Raw genomic sequence first — 19,032 nt, forward strand, 5'->3', positions numbered from 1 at the left:
TTTAAAATGCATAGGTTTCATGCTAAAGTCTTCTATATTAAATTAATTAAGCATGCTTATTTTAGTAGTTAATCGGTCAAAGTTTTTCCTAATTCTACTAGACCATAATTTTATAGAGAGTCGAGAGATGAACTTATCGAATACACGTGGTTTATAATCAGAAAAGAAGAAATCATATTCGACACCAATAAGGTGACCTACCACTTAAATTGTCTTTTTTATCGACAAAAATCTATTTTTCCATCCGTCGTTAATTAGGTTTTTGTCCTTCCTTTTTTGACTCAGGGTTGAATTATTTTTGTTTTTTAAATTATTTTTAAATTAATTCACCATAATTTTGAAAATTTTTTAGATAGATAATTTAAGGGTATTTTTTAAATTATAGCATTATTAGAGGTTATACTTTTAAATACAATTAGCTAATTTTATAAATTAAATCTAAATAGATAAATGTGATACACTTGTTAATTTATAATTAAAAATTAAAAAAAATCTATTAAAATTTAATAAACCCTAATCCGGCCATACTATTTTAACTTGACCTGAGATGGTCAGGTTAGGGGAGCATTCACCCTTCTTATTCTAAGGAATGCTCTTGGCTCGAGTTGGTGGCTCAAGCCGAAGCCATACAAATAACGAGAAAGAGCTTTTTGACCAAATCTGGCATGTGCTGGTCACACGCGTAAAGCCCAGTTACTCGTCTCACCCCTTCCGCATATAAATATAACCCGCCGTTCCTCTTCCCCCCCCAGCCTAAACCTAAACATTCGTCTTCCTACTCGGTTTTCATCCTTCCATTGCTCCCTTACAGCATCACTGATCCATCCATTAATGGCGGACTCCCAGAACAGCGCCGGAGAGCAGCGGCGGTTATCCGGCCGCCTCCAGCGGCGCGCTCCGGCGTCCATACAGGTGCGCCCGGCGTCGAGCTTTGCATCCGAGTGGAAGGTCGCGATCCCGCTCTTGTCTCCGCTGGCCACGTCGCCGCCTTCACTGTTCGTGGATCCGAAGGTTGAGACATCTTCGGAGGAGCTGCGCAAAGATCGGCGGTCCTCCGATGGCGAGAATATTATCTCACGGTCGTGGCAGCATCCGGCTGCCCCGTTTTACTACGAGCCCCCGGCGAGGGTGCAGATGATTTTTCCACAGTGTACATAGATCTGACTTTTTTTTTTCTTCTAATGGATAAACAGAGACTTTGTTACATAGACTCTGATTGTCATTCACCCCCTTTTTAATGGGCGTTTTTTTTTTTTTGTAAATGAAATGAGCTTTTTGAGTTTTATCTCTCCCATTCGTGTTCTATGACTCTATCCATCCCTTTTTTGTATCGCTGGATTCAATTCTATTCATGCAGTGTGAGCGCCATTAAATCTGCATTATCATGGTGCAACGAGATACTAATGGGAAAAAAAAAGATCAAAGAGAAACTGGGAGAATCAGGAGAAACCAGGGACAGGATGGGATTTTTGCATTGGGATCCAAATGGTTAGGCAGTTGGCTGATTGGTTTCAAATCTCCACTGTTCCATGGTCAAGCCTAATGAAAAGAGTGGTTGGGAGGTGGCTTTCGGTTGTCGGCAGATTTGTTTGGTAGTCATTTGATATTGTTGGAATCTAGCTACTCCAAGAGGTGGAATTTCAGAAAAAGTGTTTGCCGCTAGAGTGGGGAATGAAGATTAATCTATGAGGAGGTTTTGAGTTCCGGGTGGCAAATTGGTGATGATGGCCAGAGGGCCATGCCCCAGAAGTGAAACTGAAGCACCAAAACACTGTGCTTTTATTATCTTAACTGTTATGATGAAAAATGTTCTTAATTAGGTTTTACACAGAGCGGAACTCAAGTAAAAATTGAACTGAATTGAACTCAAATGATTTGTAAATCAATTTGACTTGCTACCACCATATTGAAAGAAAAGCATTCTGAAATCAATGTGGATAGACCAAACCTTATTATCATGTTACAATAATTTTCTTCTGTCGGAACAAAAAATTCAAGAGTAAGTCAAGCACGCCATTTGAATATCCTGAACCGACACAGACGTGTGTCTGCCCACAGGATTTTAAAACAATCGGCAAAGTGACTGAAAATGACGAATTGATGAAAGTTTCATCATTGACGACGAAGACGAGGAAAGGAAAAATTGAAAATTGTGTTCAAATTCCAACTTTGTTCAAACTCTGATTTTTTAATTTCAGCTCTCCGTCTTTGACACAAACAACGATAAGAGGCCTTGAATTTGGCAACTTTAAATATTGGCCTCGCTGCTGCTGTTACATGCTTCAGTATCTACCCACTTGCTAGCCACTATCAAGCCCAATTATCAGTTTCTGCAGTTTCTGAGAGGCATCATAAGAAATGACAAGAAGCTAATTTTTTTTTTTTTAAACAGTGGCGGAAGACACCAATTTGAAGCAGTAAAAGAAGTGTTTTAATGATATAGAAATAAAATCAGTGAACTACAACAATAGCACGTCATTGGTGGCCCTTGAGCATGAACTCCGAACTAACCATTTGGACTTAGATCTAACAACAGAGACAGAAGAAAAAAACACAAAAAAAGAAAATACAAGAGCATTAATGTAAGCAATACCCATCTCACAAATGAAGTGGTTTCACAGCATGTTTAATCAAAGGAGGTGTAAGAAAACCCAGCTCCACAGCTCAGCTTCCTGAAATGAAATACAATTTACATTAACTAAGAGCATAGAAACGCCTGTATTTTTTACTTCAGAGATATTGGTGAAATTTTGGCTTCAAGAATACCCATAATTCTTGAAGTGGGTGGCAAATAATGAGAGCCTGTAACCTTGATTAATGTAACCAAATCAAGGGAAGCAGAAAATTTCTGTAGCAGAATAAAAACTTGCTCATGAATTAAAGCATAAAAGAAGCAGACTTCAATCAAAGTACTAACCAGTGCAATTTACTTATCTGAGAACAATAATCCGAAGATAATAGACGCATTTCTTTCTATGTTATCTACAGAAACCCAAGAACACCTTACACCTGTGAGACTTGACTGTAACATAAGAATCATAAAGTCACCCCCAAAACTCCACCGATCGTACCATATGTCTAAGTTTCACTTAAGCCAAGGCACTTGACACTAGAACATTAGCTGTCATCTCATACATACATATTCTATCGTGTTTTTGAAAATTACAAACATTTTACATAATTGGGCAGCGTGTGTGTGATGCTAACTATAGACAGCAGTAGACATGAAAATTGTGGATCACTTCATGCCAACATCTAAGAGCCCCAAAGTTCAGGCCACCTATTTAAGAGCCACAGAAACATATGGACTATTGGGCAGTGCATTAAAGTCCCATTGTGCAGGCCACCACCATATAAGAGCCCCTGAAATTATGGTCCACTGCCAGACAATCTCTATAGGTAATCATAAATATAATTTATGGAATGGAGCGAATAAAGAGTGACAGATTTTATTTCCATGGTTGGACTTTGCTATCAGTACTTGGATGCAAAGATGAGTTTTCTTACTGACTTGCGAAACTACAGCCAACAGGGCAGGAAAACAAATTGTACTCGTCATGCACAGCAATAATTAATCTGATGTTGGGCTTATTCAACTGCGATATTTCATAAATAAAAAAGGATAAAAGACCTTTCAAGTGATTGTCTAAAAGAAAGGAGACACTTACTATTTTTTTGGGCATGCCACCTTTCTATTGTTCCATACCATGTCCTTTGGAAAAATAATCCCACTAAGCGCATAAAACCAGCAAGGAGCACCTCAAAAAATGCCACCAGGTAAGAACTCTGAGGAGACAAACCAGCGGTTGCTAATGCAAGCATGATCCCATCAAAGTTACATGTGACAGTAAATGTCCACTTTTAATTCCACGTAGAGTTTTTTCAGCAACTTCTTCAGCCTTCAGAGCACCAGATGAGGACGCTATTAATTTGGTGAGTTCTGGTCTGCGCTTGTTCTCTGCAAGTATTGGGGAACAACCAGGTAATGCAAGCATTGAAATATCAAGCTCAAATTTCAAGAAAATGCTAATTTCTGTAGTGGATAGTTGCATGAAATAAGCTTTTAGACAAGGAATCATGAATAAATATGACACTTTGAATAATAAATGTTACAAACCTTGTACTAATCCAGGGGTCTCTGTATCAGGAGGAAATATCAGAGACACATGAATATCATCTGAGATGAGCTCCTGTTGCAGTGCCTCTCCTAACCCACGAAGTCCAAATTTACTAGCTGAATATGCAGTGTAACCATAAATTCCCACCTAAAAAGGAATTATTAAGGTACTAAGACTCATTTTTACGAGATAGATGGAAAATAACATAATTTGCCAGCAATCTATGTCCAGATAAGAAAAGCCAAAATATGCACTCCACCTAATGTAATGATAATATCCAGTTATTTTTTTCTTGTTCTTTTCAATCTTCAGGTTAATGTGCATTTTTTATTTCATCAAGAAGAGTAAAACAAAGAAACAAAAAAGAAGAGCTACCCTTAAAGCCATAAAACACTTTCAAACAGATATGATCAGTTCATGTCAATTGAGATTTTTGTTCAATGGCCGGGTTAATTTGAAGTCGGTATACGATGTACAGGTACTTGTGGCTCCTGAATGGTCGGACAATTAGAAGGCGTAATCTCAGCAGCACTGACAAAACACCAGTTCATCACACTTTTGTTTAGGTTTTGTTGAATGAAATAATTCGAAAAGGCCAAATTCGTTGCACTCATTATGTAAATATAACCCTAATAAATGACAAATGAAGTACCCAGAACTGTCTACCAATGTTTCCACTGCCACTAACAGAGAACATTAGTAGCTCCCATCTGAACTTCCAGTTCCTTTTTCTTTATTAGGAGAGAAAATTAAAGTCTCTGTTTTTTTTTTTGTAAGAGAGAACTAAGAAGTGATGTCATAAAGAATCTTAAAGCCTAAGAGATTAAATAACTCTCTTTTTGAATCTTAACTAATGAAAAGTTTGGTGAGTCCGACTGTAATCCTGGCAACATATCGAGATTTCGATCCAAAAAAAAAAAAAAAAAAGAGTCCTCGAAGGAATACAAAATGGCAGAAGCATACCTGACCGGCCAGTGATGACATGAGGGCAATGGAAGCAGGTCGGCGATCCGTCCTATTCTTCATTTTCGGCAATGCTGCCTTGATCAAATGAAAGGTGCCCACCAAATTGATATCAATCATGAAACTGACTTCCTTCATTTCCTGAGAATCCAATTCATGAGCCGCAAAAACACCCTGATTACAAATCAAGACGTCGATGGGGCTTGCCACGTCAATGGCCCGAGAAACAGCCTCAAAATCCCGAACATCAGCACTGTAAATGGAGACATCAACCCCAGCGGACAGACGGATGGAGTTGCGAGCCTCTTCAAGCTTCTCAAGATTTCGAGCAAGAATGGAGACACGGGCCCCTTCAGAGGCGGCGCGTTGGGCAAGGGCAAGCCCTATTCCACTGGAGCCGCCGGTGATGAATACATGGCGTCCTTTGATCGGTACCTTGACCGGACGGGGCCTTACGAGGATGGAGAGGAGGAGCAGAAGAGAAAGAGGAAAGAGGAGAAGAACAAGGAGACCGAGGAGAGACAGGCCTGCCATGAATGAATGTTCATGCAGTAGTGAGTGCAGCGAGGTGGATCGTTCTCGGCCTGGTGGCGCAGCAATGCTTCACAATCATTTCACTCTGGGGGTTAGTTAAACTCCACCCTAAACTTCAGCATATATGCAGTTTCAGTAATTTACTTTGGGCCATATCGAACTCAAACAGAAATGAATAAAATAAAAGTAAAAATTATTTATTTATATACCAAGTATAGAATATGATAAAAATATCATTCATCGTTCATTTAAATTAGTGCTACAAACTGTATATAAATAAATAAGAATAAGATATTTTATGTATTATTTTATTTAATAATATCTTAAGCGTTTATTGTAGATTACATAAAATTGTCGGTGTCAGCCACATCGCTTGGTACGTTCAGAAGAGATTGATTATATTAGAAGGTATAATTATGTTTCACTTATTTTTAAGGAATTTAGGAGTGAATCACTCCTACACTCTTCATGTTACTGGAATTTAATCCTTGTCTTGCTCAATAGTCGACCTTTGGTGGCCTCAATTCTCCTGACATGCTCCTGTTCTTGCCTCGTTCTCAGGTAGAGACTGATGAAAGGAAAATGGGCCATGTTTTCCCACATTGCTGATTTGTTTTGGTGTTGTTCAATTGCTTTGGAAGGGGTTACAATAGGGTGCTATTTTGTTTCTTTGTCAACTTCCCAAAGCAATTTGAGTGAACATGGAAAGATGTAATCTTCCTGTTAGTGAAAGTTTCCTGTGGCTACTGCTTTTGATGTTTTTGCATGGATAAATTCAATTAAGAGAGTTGTTGCATTCAAAAGTTCCATGGCCAGCAGCATGAAAGATTCATAAAAATTCTGATATTTGGGCATGTGGGTACTTATTTAGAACCTTAGCGAGAGAGAGAGAGAGAGAGAGAGAGAGACTTTGAAATGCTTGATCAATCACTTTGTTTCATGATTTTAAATCGACTCTCAACTTAGATTGCAGATTGGGAGAGAGCCATTCTCCGATTGCTGAACTTAACAGCGTTACATCGATTTGTTAGAGTTAGGAATCCAATTATATATATCCAACGCCTAATACTTAATGTGTGGTTAAAACCTAGATTGGAACCTGAAATTTTGACATCTCTAGGTTCTCCAACCTCTTTCATCGGAATAAGAAAATGAAAAGGAGAATTAGACCTCATAGGTTGCCTTTGACACAAATTAATCTCAGGATTGTAGTATTCTTAGAATTGATCGATGAACAGACTGCTATCACTAGGTCAAGAAAACCAACAATTGGAAAGAAAATGAATCTCAAAGGCGAACCTTTAAGCGAGAAATTCGCGTCATCTTCTCTTTCCTTGATCGAGCAGCCGCTAGCATTGGATAATCTGTTAATATACTTAGAGAAAAATAAAAGACTCGTAATGGAGGGTCGGCCGAGCGAGCCAACCCTATGGAATTTCCAGAAATTTTGTCGGCCATATGTCTTGATAGCCATACAGCACCCGCCGGCTAGGGCGAGAGTGGCATATTTAGCCAACCGACCCTTTTTAAAAGACTTTAATAGGATCTCAACGAATACTTATAAGCAGCTGATTTTTCTTTCGTAAACATCTTGCCTATGTGGGACTATCCACAATTCTCAATGCAGTCACACCCGCGTAGGAGTGATTTTCACATTTGTGGTCGGATATAAAATTCCCGGACAGCACAATCTGTTGGAAAATGCACCTCGGCCATCCTTGCGCTCCGGTTTCTCTACTTATGGAGTACCGCGTGCCTGGAGCGAAAAGCTCCTCCGGTGCCCGTCTCGTTCGGCTTCAGGCTGGTGGGTACATCGGAAAGGTTCTTGCTTGGACGGCTCCGTTTATGGCGGCTGTGCTTTCTTTGATTGAGAGCTCTGTCACAGGGAGGAGTAAAAAATCTAAAACCAGCGCCTTCTCAGATTAAATTGCACTCGAGTTGACATTTCGTCGTTAGAGTTGACCAGTGGCGTTTTTCTTCGATGACGGAGAGACAGAGAATTGGGAAGCTGCTGAAGAACTTCTCCAGGAACTTGTCATTAGGTCCAGGAATACGACTACATGGCGCTACTGTAACAAGGGGGTTGGAATCTGATGTGATTATCAACAATTTTCTGATTGACATTTATGCGAAATGTGGTAAAACTGATGTTAGTCGGGTCATCTTTGAAAGGATGCCGGAAAAGAATGTAGTCAGTTGGACATCTCTGATGGGTGGATACCTGTTACAGGGGAAACCAAAAGAGTCTTTATATCTTTTTGGTCAGATGGGGCTTTCAGGCACTAAAGCAAACGAGTACACATTCTCTACTAATCTAAAAGCATGCGGCCTGGTGAGGAGACTCGAGTATGGAGTGCAAATCCATGTATTCTGCATTAAAACCGGGTTCGAGGGACACCCAGTTGTGGGAAATTCCATTATTGACATGTACTCTAAAAATGACAGAATAGTAGAGGCGAACCTTATGTTTGAAAGAATGCCTGAAAGAAATCTCATATCCTGGAATGCTTTGATTGCGGGTTATAATCGAGGAGGACATCTGGGTAGCTCCTTGGCATTGTTTAAGCAGGTGCGAGAACAAGGAGAGACATTGGATGAGTTCACATACTCTAGTGTTTTAAAAGCATGCAGTGTTCTAGGGGCAATTCACCAAGGGGCCCAACTCCATGCTTTTTTGGTGGCAAATAAGCTCTTAACCTCAGATCAAACAATTATCGCAACTGCCCTCATTGATATGTATGTGAAGTGCAGATGTTTAACAGAAGCACAGAATGTCTTTGATCAGATTAAGTACAAGAATGAAGTTTCTTGGACTACAATAATTGTGGGCTATGCCCAAGAAGGCAGGTTACCAGAAGCCACAGGTTTATTTAACCAGTTTAGAAAAACAAGGATCGAAATTGATAGTTTCATTCTTTCAAGCTTGATTGGCTTACTGGCTGATTTTGCACTAGTGGAACAAGGAAAACAACTACATTCTTACACAGTTAAAACACCATCTGGTTTGGACACTTCAGTGGCAAATTCTATCATGGATATGTATCTCAAATGTGGATTAACAAATGAAGCAGAGAAAAAATTTCATGATGTAGTACAGAAAAATGTGGTTTCTTGGACGGTGATGATCACAGGGCATGCGAAGCATGGAAATGGCAGAGAAGCAATTCATTTGTTTGAAAACATGCAATTTGAGAATATCCAGCCAGATGACGTAACATACTTGGCTGTGCTTTCAGCTTGTAGCCACTCTGGCCTCCTAGAAGAAGGCCAAGAATATTTTTCTAGATTACTGAAAGATTATCAAATTAAAGCAAAAGTAGAACACTACTCTTGCATGGTAGATCTCCTTTGTCGTGCAGGAAATCTAAAACAAGCTAAGAATCTTATAGAAACAATGCCCTTAGAGCCAAGTGTAGGAATTTGGCAAACTCTTCTTGGGGCATGTAGAAATTATCGAAATCTGGAAATGGGCAGAGAGGTAGGTGAATTTCTAATGAGATTGGATAGTGAGAACCCTGTGAATTACGTGATGATGTCTAACATATATGCAGAGGCTGGACAGTGGGACCAATGTGAGAGGATCAGAGTTATCATGAAAATGAAGGGTTTGAAGAAAGAAGCAGGAAGGAGTTGGATTGAGATGGATAAGGTGCTCCACTTCTTCTATGGTGGGGATGACTTGCACCCACAAATAGAGGAAATTCGTGGCGTTTTGAAGAAGATAGAGAAGAGGATGAAGGAAGAGATAGGCTATTCTTTTGGGGTGAGGTCTGTGATGCATGATGTGGATGAAGAATCAGGGGAGGATAACTTGAGGGCACATAGTGAGAAGCTGGCAATTGGGTTGGCTTTAGTATATGGCGGACTGGAGGAGAGAAAGACGATCAGAGTTTTCAAGAATTTGAGGGTTTGTGTGGATTGTCATGAGTTTATAAAAGGTCTGTCAAAAATTTTGAATTGGGTGTTGCTGGTAAGAGATTCAAATAGGTTCCACAAATTTGAGGGTGGAGTGTGCTCTTGTGGGGATTACTGGTGATTAATTCACTTTCTATTTTTTTTTTTAAAATTAAATTATATGAACCACTTGGAATTCTGACACTATAAAGGCAAACACCCAATTACATATAAAAATCATTCCCAACATACACAAGCAAGCCAACGTCTCTGGTCATCCCCTTCACAAAACTAGCAAGTCGGAGCAGTTTCACATTCTTAAGGCTCTTTGAACGCCTTGTCTCGAGCAATTTGTACTGTTGTCAGATGTAGTACTCTTCTAAGACAATTTGGTTCCCATGAGTCCTGAGTTGCAGGTGATTGATAAACTCAGTAAAGACCATCTATTCCCATTGCTAGCTTCACCTATGCTTCCAGGTTCGTAGCTGAGTGGTTGAAGTGGCTTTACAATGACATGACTCAAGGGTTTGCTGAACTCTCGGATCTATCAAAGGTGGCTATGGCTCACTGCCAATTCATTATTGTATCAAGTTCATCGACAAATTCCTCATTTAGACAAGCATTGGAAACCTTTCGGCATGTATGGCCTCAATGTAGGCTCATTCTCTGGTATGTTACGTTAATAAAATTATTTTTTGGTTCAAGGGGAGACCACATGAGGCGATTTGGCTTGAATTGGCTTGTTTGTTTGCATTGGTTGTATATTTTTCACATCATGAACTCCAAAAAAATTTGGTCACCCCCTAAACAACAAAATTAACCCGACCAAAGATTTGCTCATCTTCGTAGTTAAATATAATTGAAGTTCGTGTTTTAGTGTTAAGGTGATTATCAAAAAAAGATTGATTTGATAGCAGATTTACAATGAGGAAACCATATGAGAATTGGGGAAGAATGTACAAGACTAGGCCAATTGAGATAGTTGAACAATATAAGAATGATAAGGCTTCATTTTAGTAAGACTAATGTTTGAGGAACTCAGATAATCTACTTAACAAACAAATTTACACTATTTGGTATTCATATCTTAAGAACACCTAATTGAAGTTGGTCATACCTTCATATTTTCTTTGGATAACAACTAATAGAAGAGAAGGGGTGGCAATTTTACCCAATTACTCGATTACTTGTTTGATTACAAAAGATCTCAACTGACACTCTTTACAGTGGTATGACAAATCCGTACCCCAAGATGCCTGGTAGGGCTTTCTTACCCATAATATCTTTCTTCCATTCCATATGCTTGGCAGGCAAATTCACTTCACTGCTATGAAAAATGTTGCTCCCTGCAGACAAGGAGATAGTAAACAATAACTAGAATCGATTATCAAGGTTGACAAATAGTGAAATGTAAAGATCTCACGCCCTGTCTAGACTGCAAAAAGGCAGATGATGGCTTCCAATTTTACCAGGTTCAAGACCAGTAATTTAGTAAGCCAGGGCTGCTGGGTATAGGAAGTGGGGAACCTAGGATCTAATTCATACTCTTATCATTTAAAGTTCAAAACTAAGAATTCTCTGGAAAGTTCAACAGACATTCATAACCAAAAATGAACAACTATATCATTTAAAACAGTAATGGGAGTTGCACTGGCTAAAGCTGCAGTGGAATGGATGTGATGGTAGACATGAGTATGTATGTTAAAGGTAGGAAGGTAAAATATGAAATGAATACCTTATGTAAGCGGCACAAATGAAGAAATGAGTAACAATTTGATACAGTTCAGACATGTATGATTAAACCTAACAGTGCAACAGTTAAAATGGTTTTAATAATGTCCTTTCACATATTCAGCATTATGTAAATGAATGGCTAAAATGAAATCGATGAAAGTGGTAAGATAAGAATGGAGAAAGGCAAACTTGAGAAAAGATTTAGTACATGACATATCAACATAAAGAAATGGATGCAAAGGACTGGGACAACAACACAAGCCTCCTAGAGAGAAAATCCCGCCTGTCCATCACCTGATGTGTGCACGATGTTCAACAACTGCCTAAAGAAACTCATATCTAAGATGTTTAGGAACCAACTTGCCTCAGTCAATCATTGGATCAGCATTAGCAAGTAGACTATACTGAAAACAAAGGGTGCCGCTGACTTCTCAGTTATTTATGTAACACATTGCTTGAGCCTGAAGGAAGAATGAATCCTTGTATTTTCTGCCACTTCCGACGTGAATGCCACTTCGAATCCAGTCCTCACGATGAATCCAAGCATCCCGACCAAAATCAAGGATACCAAGAATCTGAGAAGACAAGACATAAATCTATGTCAAAACATACAAGTGCAACTTCTTATTAAGCCTCTCAATAAATCCAACCATTGACCAAAGTCAAGAATCTAAAAAATCTACAAAACCACTTTAAAAAAAGAAGAAGAAAGAGCATATTTTATTTCATAGAAAGTGACTGGGTACAAACACCAATTCAGATAAATTAGTATTCAACATCCCATGCTAATCTACTCCATGAAAAGTAAAGCCAGTATTGGGAGAATGGAAGGAAATCAATCTTCAGCCCTTGACATCCAATTTAACAAGTTTGTCAGCTTTACTTCCTCACTTTACATAATACCAAAATTTGGTTAGTTATGATGGCAACAAAAAACTTTGAATTTGTTCAATTACCATGTGAAATACTGATTCACTTTTTAATATATATAAAAGGACTGTCATCGCCTCAGCTGCACTAGAAGTTGCTACTCCATAGCACAATAGAAGATCTACTAGACTTCTTGAGATGGTTCCCATGGAGAATCCCAGGAAGAAGTCTCTTCAAGCTTAAAGGTATGAAACAATCAAATAAAGATTTTGCAATTAAAACAAGTTTTAATGGCATCAGTCTCCATTACCACTGAAGCTCCTGGTGTGTGCACATCTGTCAGCTCTAAAGAAATAGATGCGGTGCCCCTACTTCCCAATTACTGATCCCATTGAAATTTGATTACTTCAAAATATTTATTAATTGGGTAGTAGATGTCAAACATTTCAAAGTTGAAAACTAACAAAAACAATGTTAGAAATTAAAGAATAAGGAGAGCAAAAAATGAAGAGTGGAAAAGATCACAAAGCACAAAAAGTGGCACTCTTAACTTGTCTTTCAATGGACAGTCTAACTTCTTAATAACTTAAAGCATACCAAAAATGAGTTAAAAAACACTCATAAACAGAAACTAAATAAGACTTGTAAAGGTAACTGACTTTGACTTTCCAAAAATAAGATCTTAACTTTATTTTTTATTTTTTTACTTTTTTTGGGAAAGGTGAAGCTTTATTTCAAGCCCGTGGCAAAGAAACAAAAAGGGGGCCCCTTGGAATGAGGGATTGGAGGGTCACCCCCTGTTTAACAAGAGAATCAGCAACAGAGTTTGTAGATCTTGGTACATGCATCCAAGTACAAGATAAATCAGAAACAAAGCTTATAATCTCATGATAGGACTGCCAGTGACGTCAAGGGGGCATGCTGACTTTGTAGCACCAGCCAATAACAACACTTGAATCCCCCTCGACACAGAGCTAACCACAGCTGAAGGGTATTTTGGGCATTTTACATATGCAGATGTTCATGATTTCCTCAGCATCTAATTCTACATCTTTTATTATGTCTCTAGACTTAATTTCACATAATTTGGATAATGTAAGGGGTATATTTGTAAATTTACCAAAATCACTTCTTAAATAGAAGGGGGTCAAGACCTCTCTCAAGAGTATCTATTTTATCTTTCTTCTCCTTCCTTCTTTCTTCTTCAATATCTCCTCTTCTCTTGTTAATTTACAATTTGACAAAGACTTGACAAGAAGTGGTGGGGACACCACTCATGTGCCGCCGATTACATGAGTGTATGCCAAGAAGCATCAAACTATGGCTGGACCTACCACATTGTGGTTGGGTAGTGATTCATTTAAGATTAACTAGATAATATTTTTTAATTTTATTATTCACATTTTAAACTGTCCTTTGGAGTAATTACTCCATTTGTTTAGGGGCATTTTTGTCATTTTGAATTGTCAATTAGGGTTTTGAGTCCCTATTTAAAGATTCTAATGTTTAAAATGAGGGAGACCAGAGTTTTGGACAATTTCCTAACTGCTCCCTTCATGGTGGCTCGAGGTTGTCTCTTTGGAATCTCATGCTATCAAGCTTTGAGGAGAGATCACAAAACTCATTTGCTTCTTCCTCATTCATGCCAAGATGGATTTGCAGGTCCCAACCAGATAAAATAGTTATTGAATCTCCAGGAAACAGCCACAGTCATGTTTGGCTGCATGGAAAGACTGAAAATCCTTGGGTAAGTAGTCATCATAGGCCTTATATCAAGCCACAAGTCCTTTCAGAGCTGGACAGAATTATACTCCCCAACCATAAACTTAATTTCCTTGGAGAAATAAATGAGGGGGGGGGGGGGGGGGGGGGGTGGGCGGGCGTGCTTCCTCCGGGCACCTCTATTAAATGACCAGGCTTCCCCAGAAAGATCGAGCTTCTGCGCAACAATCCTCCTCTAGCAAGTACCCCTTTTGGTGTTAAATTTCCAAAACCACTTAAGCAGCAGTGATAGATTGGTTTCCTTAGCAGTTTTCATACCTAAGCCATCGAACATTTTCGGCTTGCAAACTTCAACCCACCTACTGAAATGGTGTTTGAAACCGTCAGTTGCACAACACCAAAAGAAGCATCTCTTGACGAAGTCGATCTTGTTGACAACACTAGCAGGGCAACAGATGAAGGACATAAAATAGGTGGATAGACCGCAAGTGAAGAGTTTACAAGAGTCATTCGGCCAGCTTTAGATAGGAGGGGTCCCTTTAAGATGGAGAGTCTCCTATCCAATCTTCTAATGGCACGAGTTCAAAGAGATTTGTTCAGGAAAGAAAAACAAAAAAGTGATAGCCCAAGATAGGTGGCCAGGAGAGAGGTCAAAATGCGTCCGAGCATACCCACCATGGAAGAAGCCTCCTCAGTGTAAATGTTGAAGGAAAACAAACCGGACTTTGCCGATTCATCTTTTGTCCCAAAGCAACTACACCCAAGAGGACTTTGAGAGTAGCTAGTTAGTAACCAGTTACTGGACAGAAAATGATGGTATCATCAGCAACTTGTGTAATAGAAGTGTCCCGGCGCCTTCAGCAATGAGGTTAAGCCAACCAACATGCTTGGCTGCATGGACCATTGCACACAACATCTCGCCGATGATATTGAACAGAAGGGCTAAAAGTGAGTTGCCCTGCAATAGCTCCTTGTTTCTTTGAAGAAACCACATGCAAGGTCACTCAGGAGAAGGGAATAGGAGGCGGAGGAGATAACTTCGCACCCAAAATCTCCACTTGCCACCAAGCCTATCTTGCTCATAAGATTATCCAATAAACGCTAATTGCTAGATCAAAAGCTTTTTTAAGGTCCAACTTAAGGGCTACTCTTGGTTCTCTTCCCCGTTTGATACAATTGATAATCTCATGATTGTCATGGCAAAGTCCAAAATATTTCTACTCTGAAGAAAAGCACATTTCTCAACGTGGATGACAGTAAAAAGAATCATTTTGAGTCTCCTGGCAAGAAGGCTGGCAATAATCTTGTACAAGCTTGAGATGAGGCTGATTGGCCTAAAATCTTTGGCAAAGTCAACGTGGTCTTTCTTCAGAATGAAAGCAATGAATGAAGCTCTCATGGCTTTGTAGGAAATGCCATTCCTGCAAAATTCACGAGCCAAATCCCAAATGTCATCTTTGATAGTTCCCCAGGCAAACTTGTAAATTGTATAAGTCAGGATCAGGCACTCTATCATGTGGCAGATTAATAGTTGTCTCTTTGATCTCCATTATGAGAACGGGAGCTTGACTAGGCTGGTCAAAGCAGGCAATGTGCTGGTCTCTGGATTGCAACTAACAATTGTCTGGTCTGGTTTCCAAATCATCTTTGAATAAATCTCAAAAATAGCCTATCAAACTATTAGTGATAGCAGACCTATCTGTTCTTGCCACGCACCAACAGTGAGGGTGGCGATGCAGTTAGATCTCTGGTAGACAGAAGCAGCTGCATGGAATTTTTTTGTCTTGTCAAATCATTCAGTAAGCCATTTAATTCTAAAGCCATCTGTTTCCACTTAATGCGGTCAGTATGGACAATGGACAGTCTTTGCAGCACTTGTCCACTAAGAAACTGAATACAAAACTTTCTGCCAATAAACTAAAATTTCTGACAGAACTATCTTTTTACATCATTTTTTTTTTAAAATATGAGAAATTTTATCGAGAGCATAAGCCCCTAGACCAAGAAGGAATACAAGCCAAAAAAAAAGGAGTACAATATAAAAAAACTCAAATTAGTCCACATAAAGAAGGCAAACCACATCAATCATGAAGAGGAATGGAATCTCCTACAATAAGCTGCCATTCCTTGCAAGAGAGTCAGCCAAGAAGTCGGCTTCTCTTGCAATATGGTACTTAGGTCAAAGGATTCCATAATCTCATTGAGTGCTGCATGAGTCTTTTTTTCTTTTTTCTTTTTTGGAAAAAAGGCGCATTTTGTTCCAAAGCCCTAAAGCAAAGAGAATACAATCAGAGAAGGGGACCCCTTAAAATGAGGGATTGAAGGGTAACCCTCTCTTTAGCTAAAACATCAGTATGAACATTTGTTGAACAAGGAAGACCAAGTACAAAAACAATTAAAACTAAGGTCCTAGATTTTTAGGAAAGTAGACAGTGTCACCAAGGTGGGTCTTTTTTCTCCGAACACCAACTAATGAGACTACCTGGAGTCTCCTTCAACATGAAGCATGCCCTGAAAATTATTACCAAAAAATCCGCAAACCACTAAAGACAGCATCAAGCACATCAGTGATCAAATCTGAACTGCATGAATCGTTATAGAGGACAAGGTTGACAAGAAACCCTACTAATCAGCAAGATGATCTCTTCAGATTCAAGAAACCAAAGCTCATAGCTTCACACAAAATAATTCTTTTAATTCTTAGTAATATGTCTTAATTTCAAAGCATGCTATTAGGTTACTAAATGCTTGCGTAAGATTTCTAACAGTTGAACTTGTGTTAGGTGCCTTGATTACATACCTGCTGCTGAGGTTTTCTTCAATGATTTCTATATATAACCATATCATTAATATAAGTGGCACTTTCCAACCTTCAGACTGAATTCTTAAATGAATGTCCAAGAACAAGATTTGTACTTGTTAGGTGCCTTGATTACATACCTTCTGCTGAGGGTTTTTTCAATGATTTCAATATATAACCATATCATTAATATAAGTACCACTTTCCAACCTTCAGACTGAATTCTGAAAATGAATGTTCAAGAACCAGATTTGGCTGTATTCCAAATTATCAGGTTGGGCAGCCTTTCTACAAAGTAAACAGATGTGCAATAACGTTGTGTTAAACACCTAGCCAATACTACCCAAAAGACCGGCCTGGTAGGTAGCGGAAAACCAAGAACTTAACCCCAGGATCATAACAATACTCCCGCCGTTATGAGCCGACGTCCACGGCGGCCCACTCTAGCGACACTGGCCCGACTCACTTTTTGAGACTACCAGTAATTTTAATCTGACCTCTAGGTCGCCCCCTCCAGGATTCAAACCCGCAACGTGGTGCCTGCTTTGATACCAAATGTTAAGCACCTAGCCAATATTATCCAAAAGACCGGCCTGGTAGCTAGCGGAAAGCCAAGTACTTAAACCCAGGATCATAACACGTTGCACATCATAAAACGCACATTCGCCAGTCTACATTTTTTTTCCAATATCCCCTCAAGTACCTCAAAAGTAGTAGTTGATTGCAAGGCTGGTGCAGTAGAGTTAGGCCCTCCATGAAGGCAATGGAATGTATCATAAATTTGTGATTTATCTAAGAATATTTTTGCTAAGTCGTCACATGTAAATAGATCTGCAAATGGTATAGCAGATCAATTAGCTAAGAAAGTGGTGGTCGATCAGCAATCACTCATTGTCTTGATCAACCCTCCTCCAGCCTCGCAATCTTGCTTGCTGGCCTTTCAACCTCTAAATAAATAATCATTTTCAGCAAAAGAAAAAAGTAAAATTCCCTTGACAAGCTCCAAGCCAAACAAACAAAACAACACCTAGTTTCCTTGGAAGCAAACAAATAGTAACAACAGTCTAATTGAATATGCTGCTTCCCAAACTTAACAAATTTAGTTAAGCATAAAAAATACAGCATCAGTATATTTTTGATTTACAGTATCATATGAACTATAAGAAATAAAAAAATTAGTAAATATAACAGTAATATAATAAGATGCACAACAAATAGATCATAGAGATGAATGAAGACTTACTGCTCCACCCTTCCATGCCACAAAGCTTGGATCCGTCCTTGGTTGCAAAACCTATTTATAGTACAGCTCATGTACAGAATGACATTTTTACCAGATAGAAAGGAAGACAGGAAATCAGAAAAAGCACGTTTTCAAATTTTTACTTTTTATACCTCAACAGTTTCAATGGCTTCGTTTGAAGGGATTGCATGTAAAACTCTGTTGAAGGGAACAAATAAAACTATCATTCAAGATATCATTTTCAAGGAAAAAAAAAAAAAAGAAAAACATAATCTGAAACCTTTCATCACGCATAAATAGTTCTCGAAGCTGAAGTCACCTTGACGGTGTTCAATTCAATTTGATTAAATAAAAAGAAATATTGGAACCAGAACTTTTCTTTCTGAATTAGTTTTATATAATAACCAATAAGAAGATAAAAGCCTACAAGTTTCCCAAAATGAATGAGTACAAGTGAAATTATTTAAAATGGAAATTAGAAATACTGAAATGTGAAATTTTTTGCAAACACCAGCAAGTTCAACAGCTTAGGCGGGTTGAAAAATGAGTGGAGAGATTTAGAAGAGAGAAAGAGAGAGAGAAGAAATTGAGAAGAGAAGGAAATTGGGGAGAAGCAGCAAGGTGCTGCATTGAGATTAGGCCCAAAAAATAGAGCCATCCCCCTTTTTATTTCATCACTTAAGCGGTTTGAGATATAAGGACAAGAATGCCCCTATATAGAGCATCTCTTATAACTTGTTTAATACATAAAAGAGCTCTACCACTTGAAACATAACACAAAGATAAGTAACCTAATAAGCCGGAACCATATGACCTCTACATGAGTTGATAAAATAACCAAACTACCCTTGCATCAGTATTTTAACACAGGTTAAAAATAAGTACATGTGCTGAAAAGAAGATACAAACTTTTACAAGTGAAGGGGTCATCTTGACATTCATCCATCGCCTCTGAAGTTTCATGTCTATTCTGGATCTAAAACATTAATTTTGTGGTTAACTTCTTAAGCGGGCGGGTGGGTGCGTGTGTGAGTCTGCACATGTGCATGTGTACTATTAATTTTCAGTTCTATTCTTTCATACTTGAGCACACTGGTTCAGAAAACTCAAGCAGTCATAGCAAGTGACTTGGATCTGCCATTAACAACCGAATT

At 38.8% G+C, this 19,032-nt stretch overlaps 3 protein-coding genes, 1 non-coding gene and 1 pseudogene across 5 annotated transcripts in view; 2 read left to right on the forward strand and 3 right to left on the reverse strand.

Moving 5' to 3' along the window:
- The first annotated feature begins 831 nt into the window (after positions 1-831).
- Positions 832-1,158, forward strand: LOC137944565 (uncharacterized protein At4g14450, chloroplastic-like). Its single transcript, XM_068790247.1, has one exon. The coding sequence runs from the start codon at positions 832-834 to the stop codon at positions 1,156-1,158; it is 327 nt and encodes a 108-aa protein (XP_068646348.1).
- Positions 1,159-2,408: 1,250 nt separating this feature from the next.
- Positions 2,409-5,695, reverse strand: LOC137944315 (3-dehydrosphinganine reductase TSC10A-like; annotated as a pseudogene).
- Positions 5,696-7,016: 1,321 nt separating this feature from the next.
- Positions 7,017-7,143, reverse strand: LOC137945071 (U11 spliceosomal RNA). The gene has a single exon (XR_011110891.1). It is a non-coding gene; the product is annotated as a U11 spliceosomal RNA (small nuclear RNA).
- Positions 7,144-7,460: 317 nt separating this feature from the next.
- Positions 7,461-9,651, forward strand: LOC137944790 (putative pentatricopeptide repeat-containing protein At3g15130). The gene has a single exon (XM_068790541.1). The coding sequence runs from the start codon at positions 7,597-7,599 to the stop codon at positions 9,649-9,651; it is 2,055 nt and encodes a 684-aa protein (XP_068646642.1). The 5' UTR covers positions 7,461-7,596.
- An 870-nt stretch (positions 9,652-10,521) lies between these two features.
- The window catches only part of LOC137944136 (actin-related protein 9), a 36,142-nt gene continuing 27,631 nt past the window's right edge, over positions 10,522-19,032 (reverse strand). For both annotated transcript variants that reach the window (XM_068789683.1, XM_068789682.1), the window contains exons 18-21: positions 18,031-18,076; positions 17,879-17,929; positions 11,608-11,818; positions 10,522-10,855 (exon numbers count right to left, since the gene is read on the reverse strand). In XM_068789683.1, coding sequence (XP_068645784.1) covers positions 11,675-11,818; positions 17,879-17,929; positions 18,031-18,076 — 241 coding nt within the window. In that variant the 3' untranslated portion in view covers positions 10,522-10,855; positions 11,608-11,674. The remainder of the gene's footprint in view (positions 10,856-11,607; positions 11,819-17,878; positions 17,930-18,030; positions 18,077-19,032) is intronic.

Source organism: Aristolochia californica, unplaced genomic scaffold (assembly GCF_029961685.1).
Source record: "Aristolochia californica isolate CCGP_79_NKW_82.1479 unplaced genomic scaffold, dmAriCali1.0.hap1 SCAF_11, whole genome shotgun sequence".
Classification (NCBI taxonomy): Eukaryota; Viridiplantae; Streptophyta; class Magnoliopsida; order Piperales; family Aristolochiaceae; genus Aristolochia; species Aristolochia californica.

Excerpts from the sequence above, each read along its gene's own strand:
- LOC137944790 (XM_068790541.1), top strand. The coding sequence starts at position 7,597 with ATGACGGAGAGACAGAGAATTGGGAAGCTGCTGAAGAACTTCTCCAGG.
- LOC137944565 (XM_068790247.1), top strand. The coding sequence starts at position 832 with ATGGCGGACTCCCAGAACAGCGCCGGAGAGCAGCGGCGGTTATCCGGC.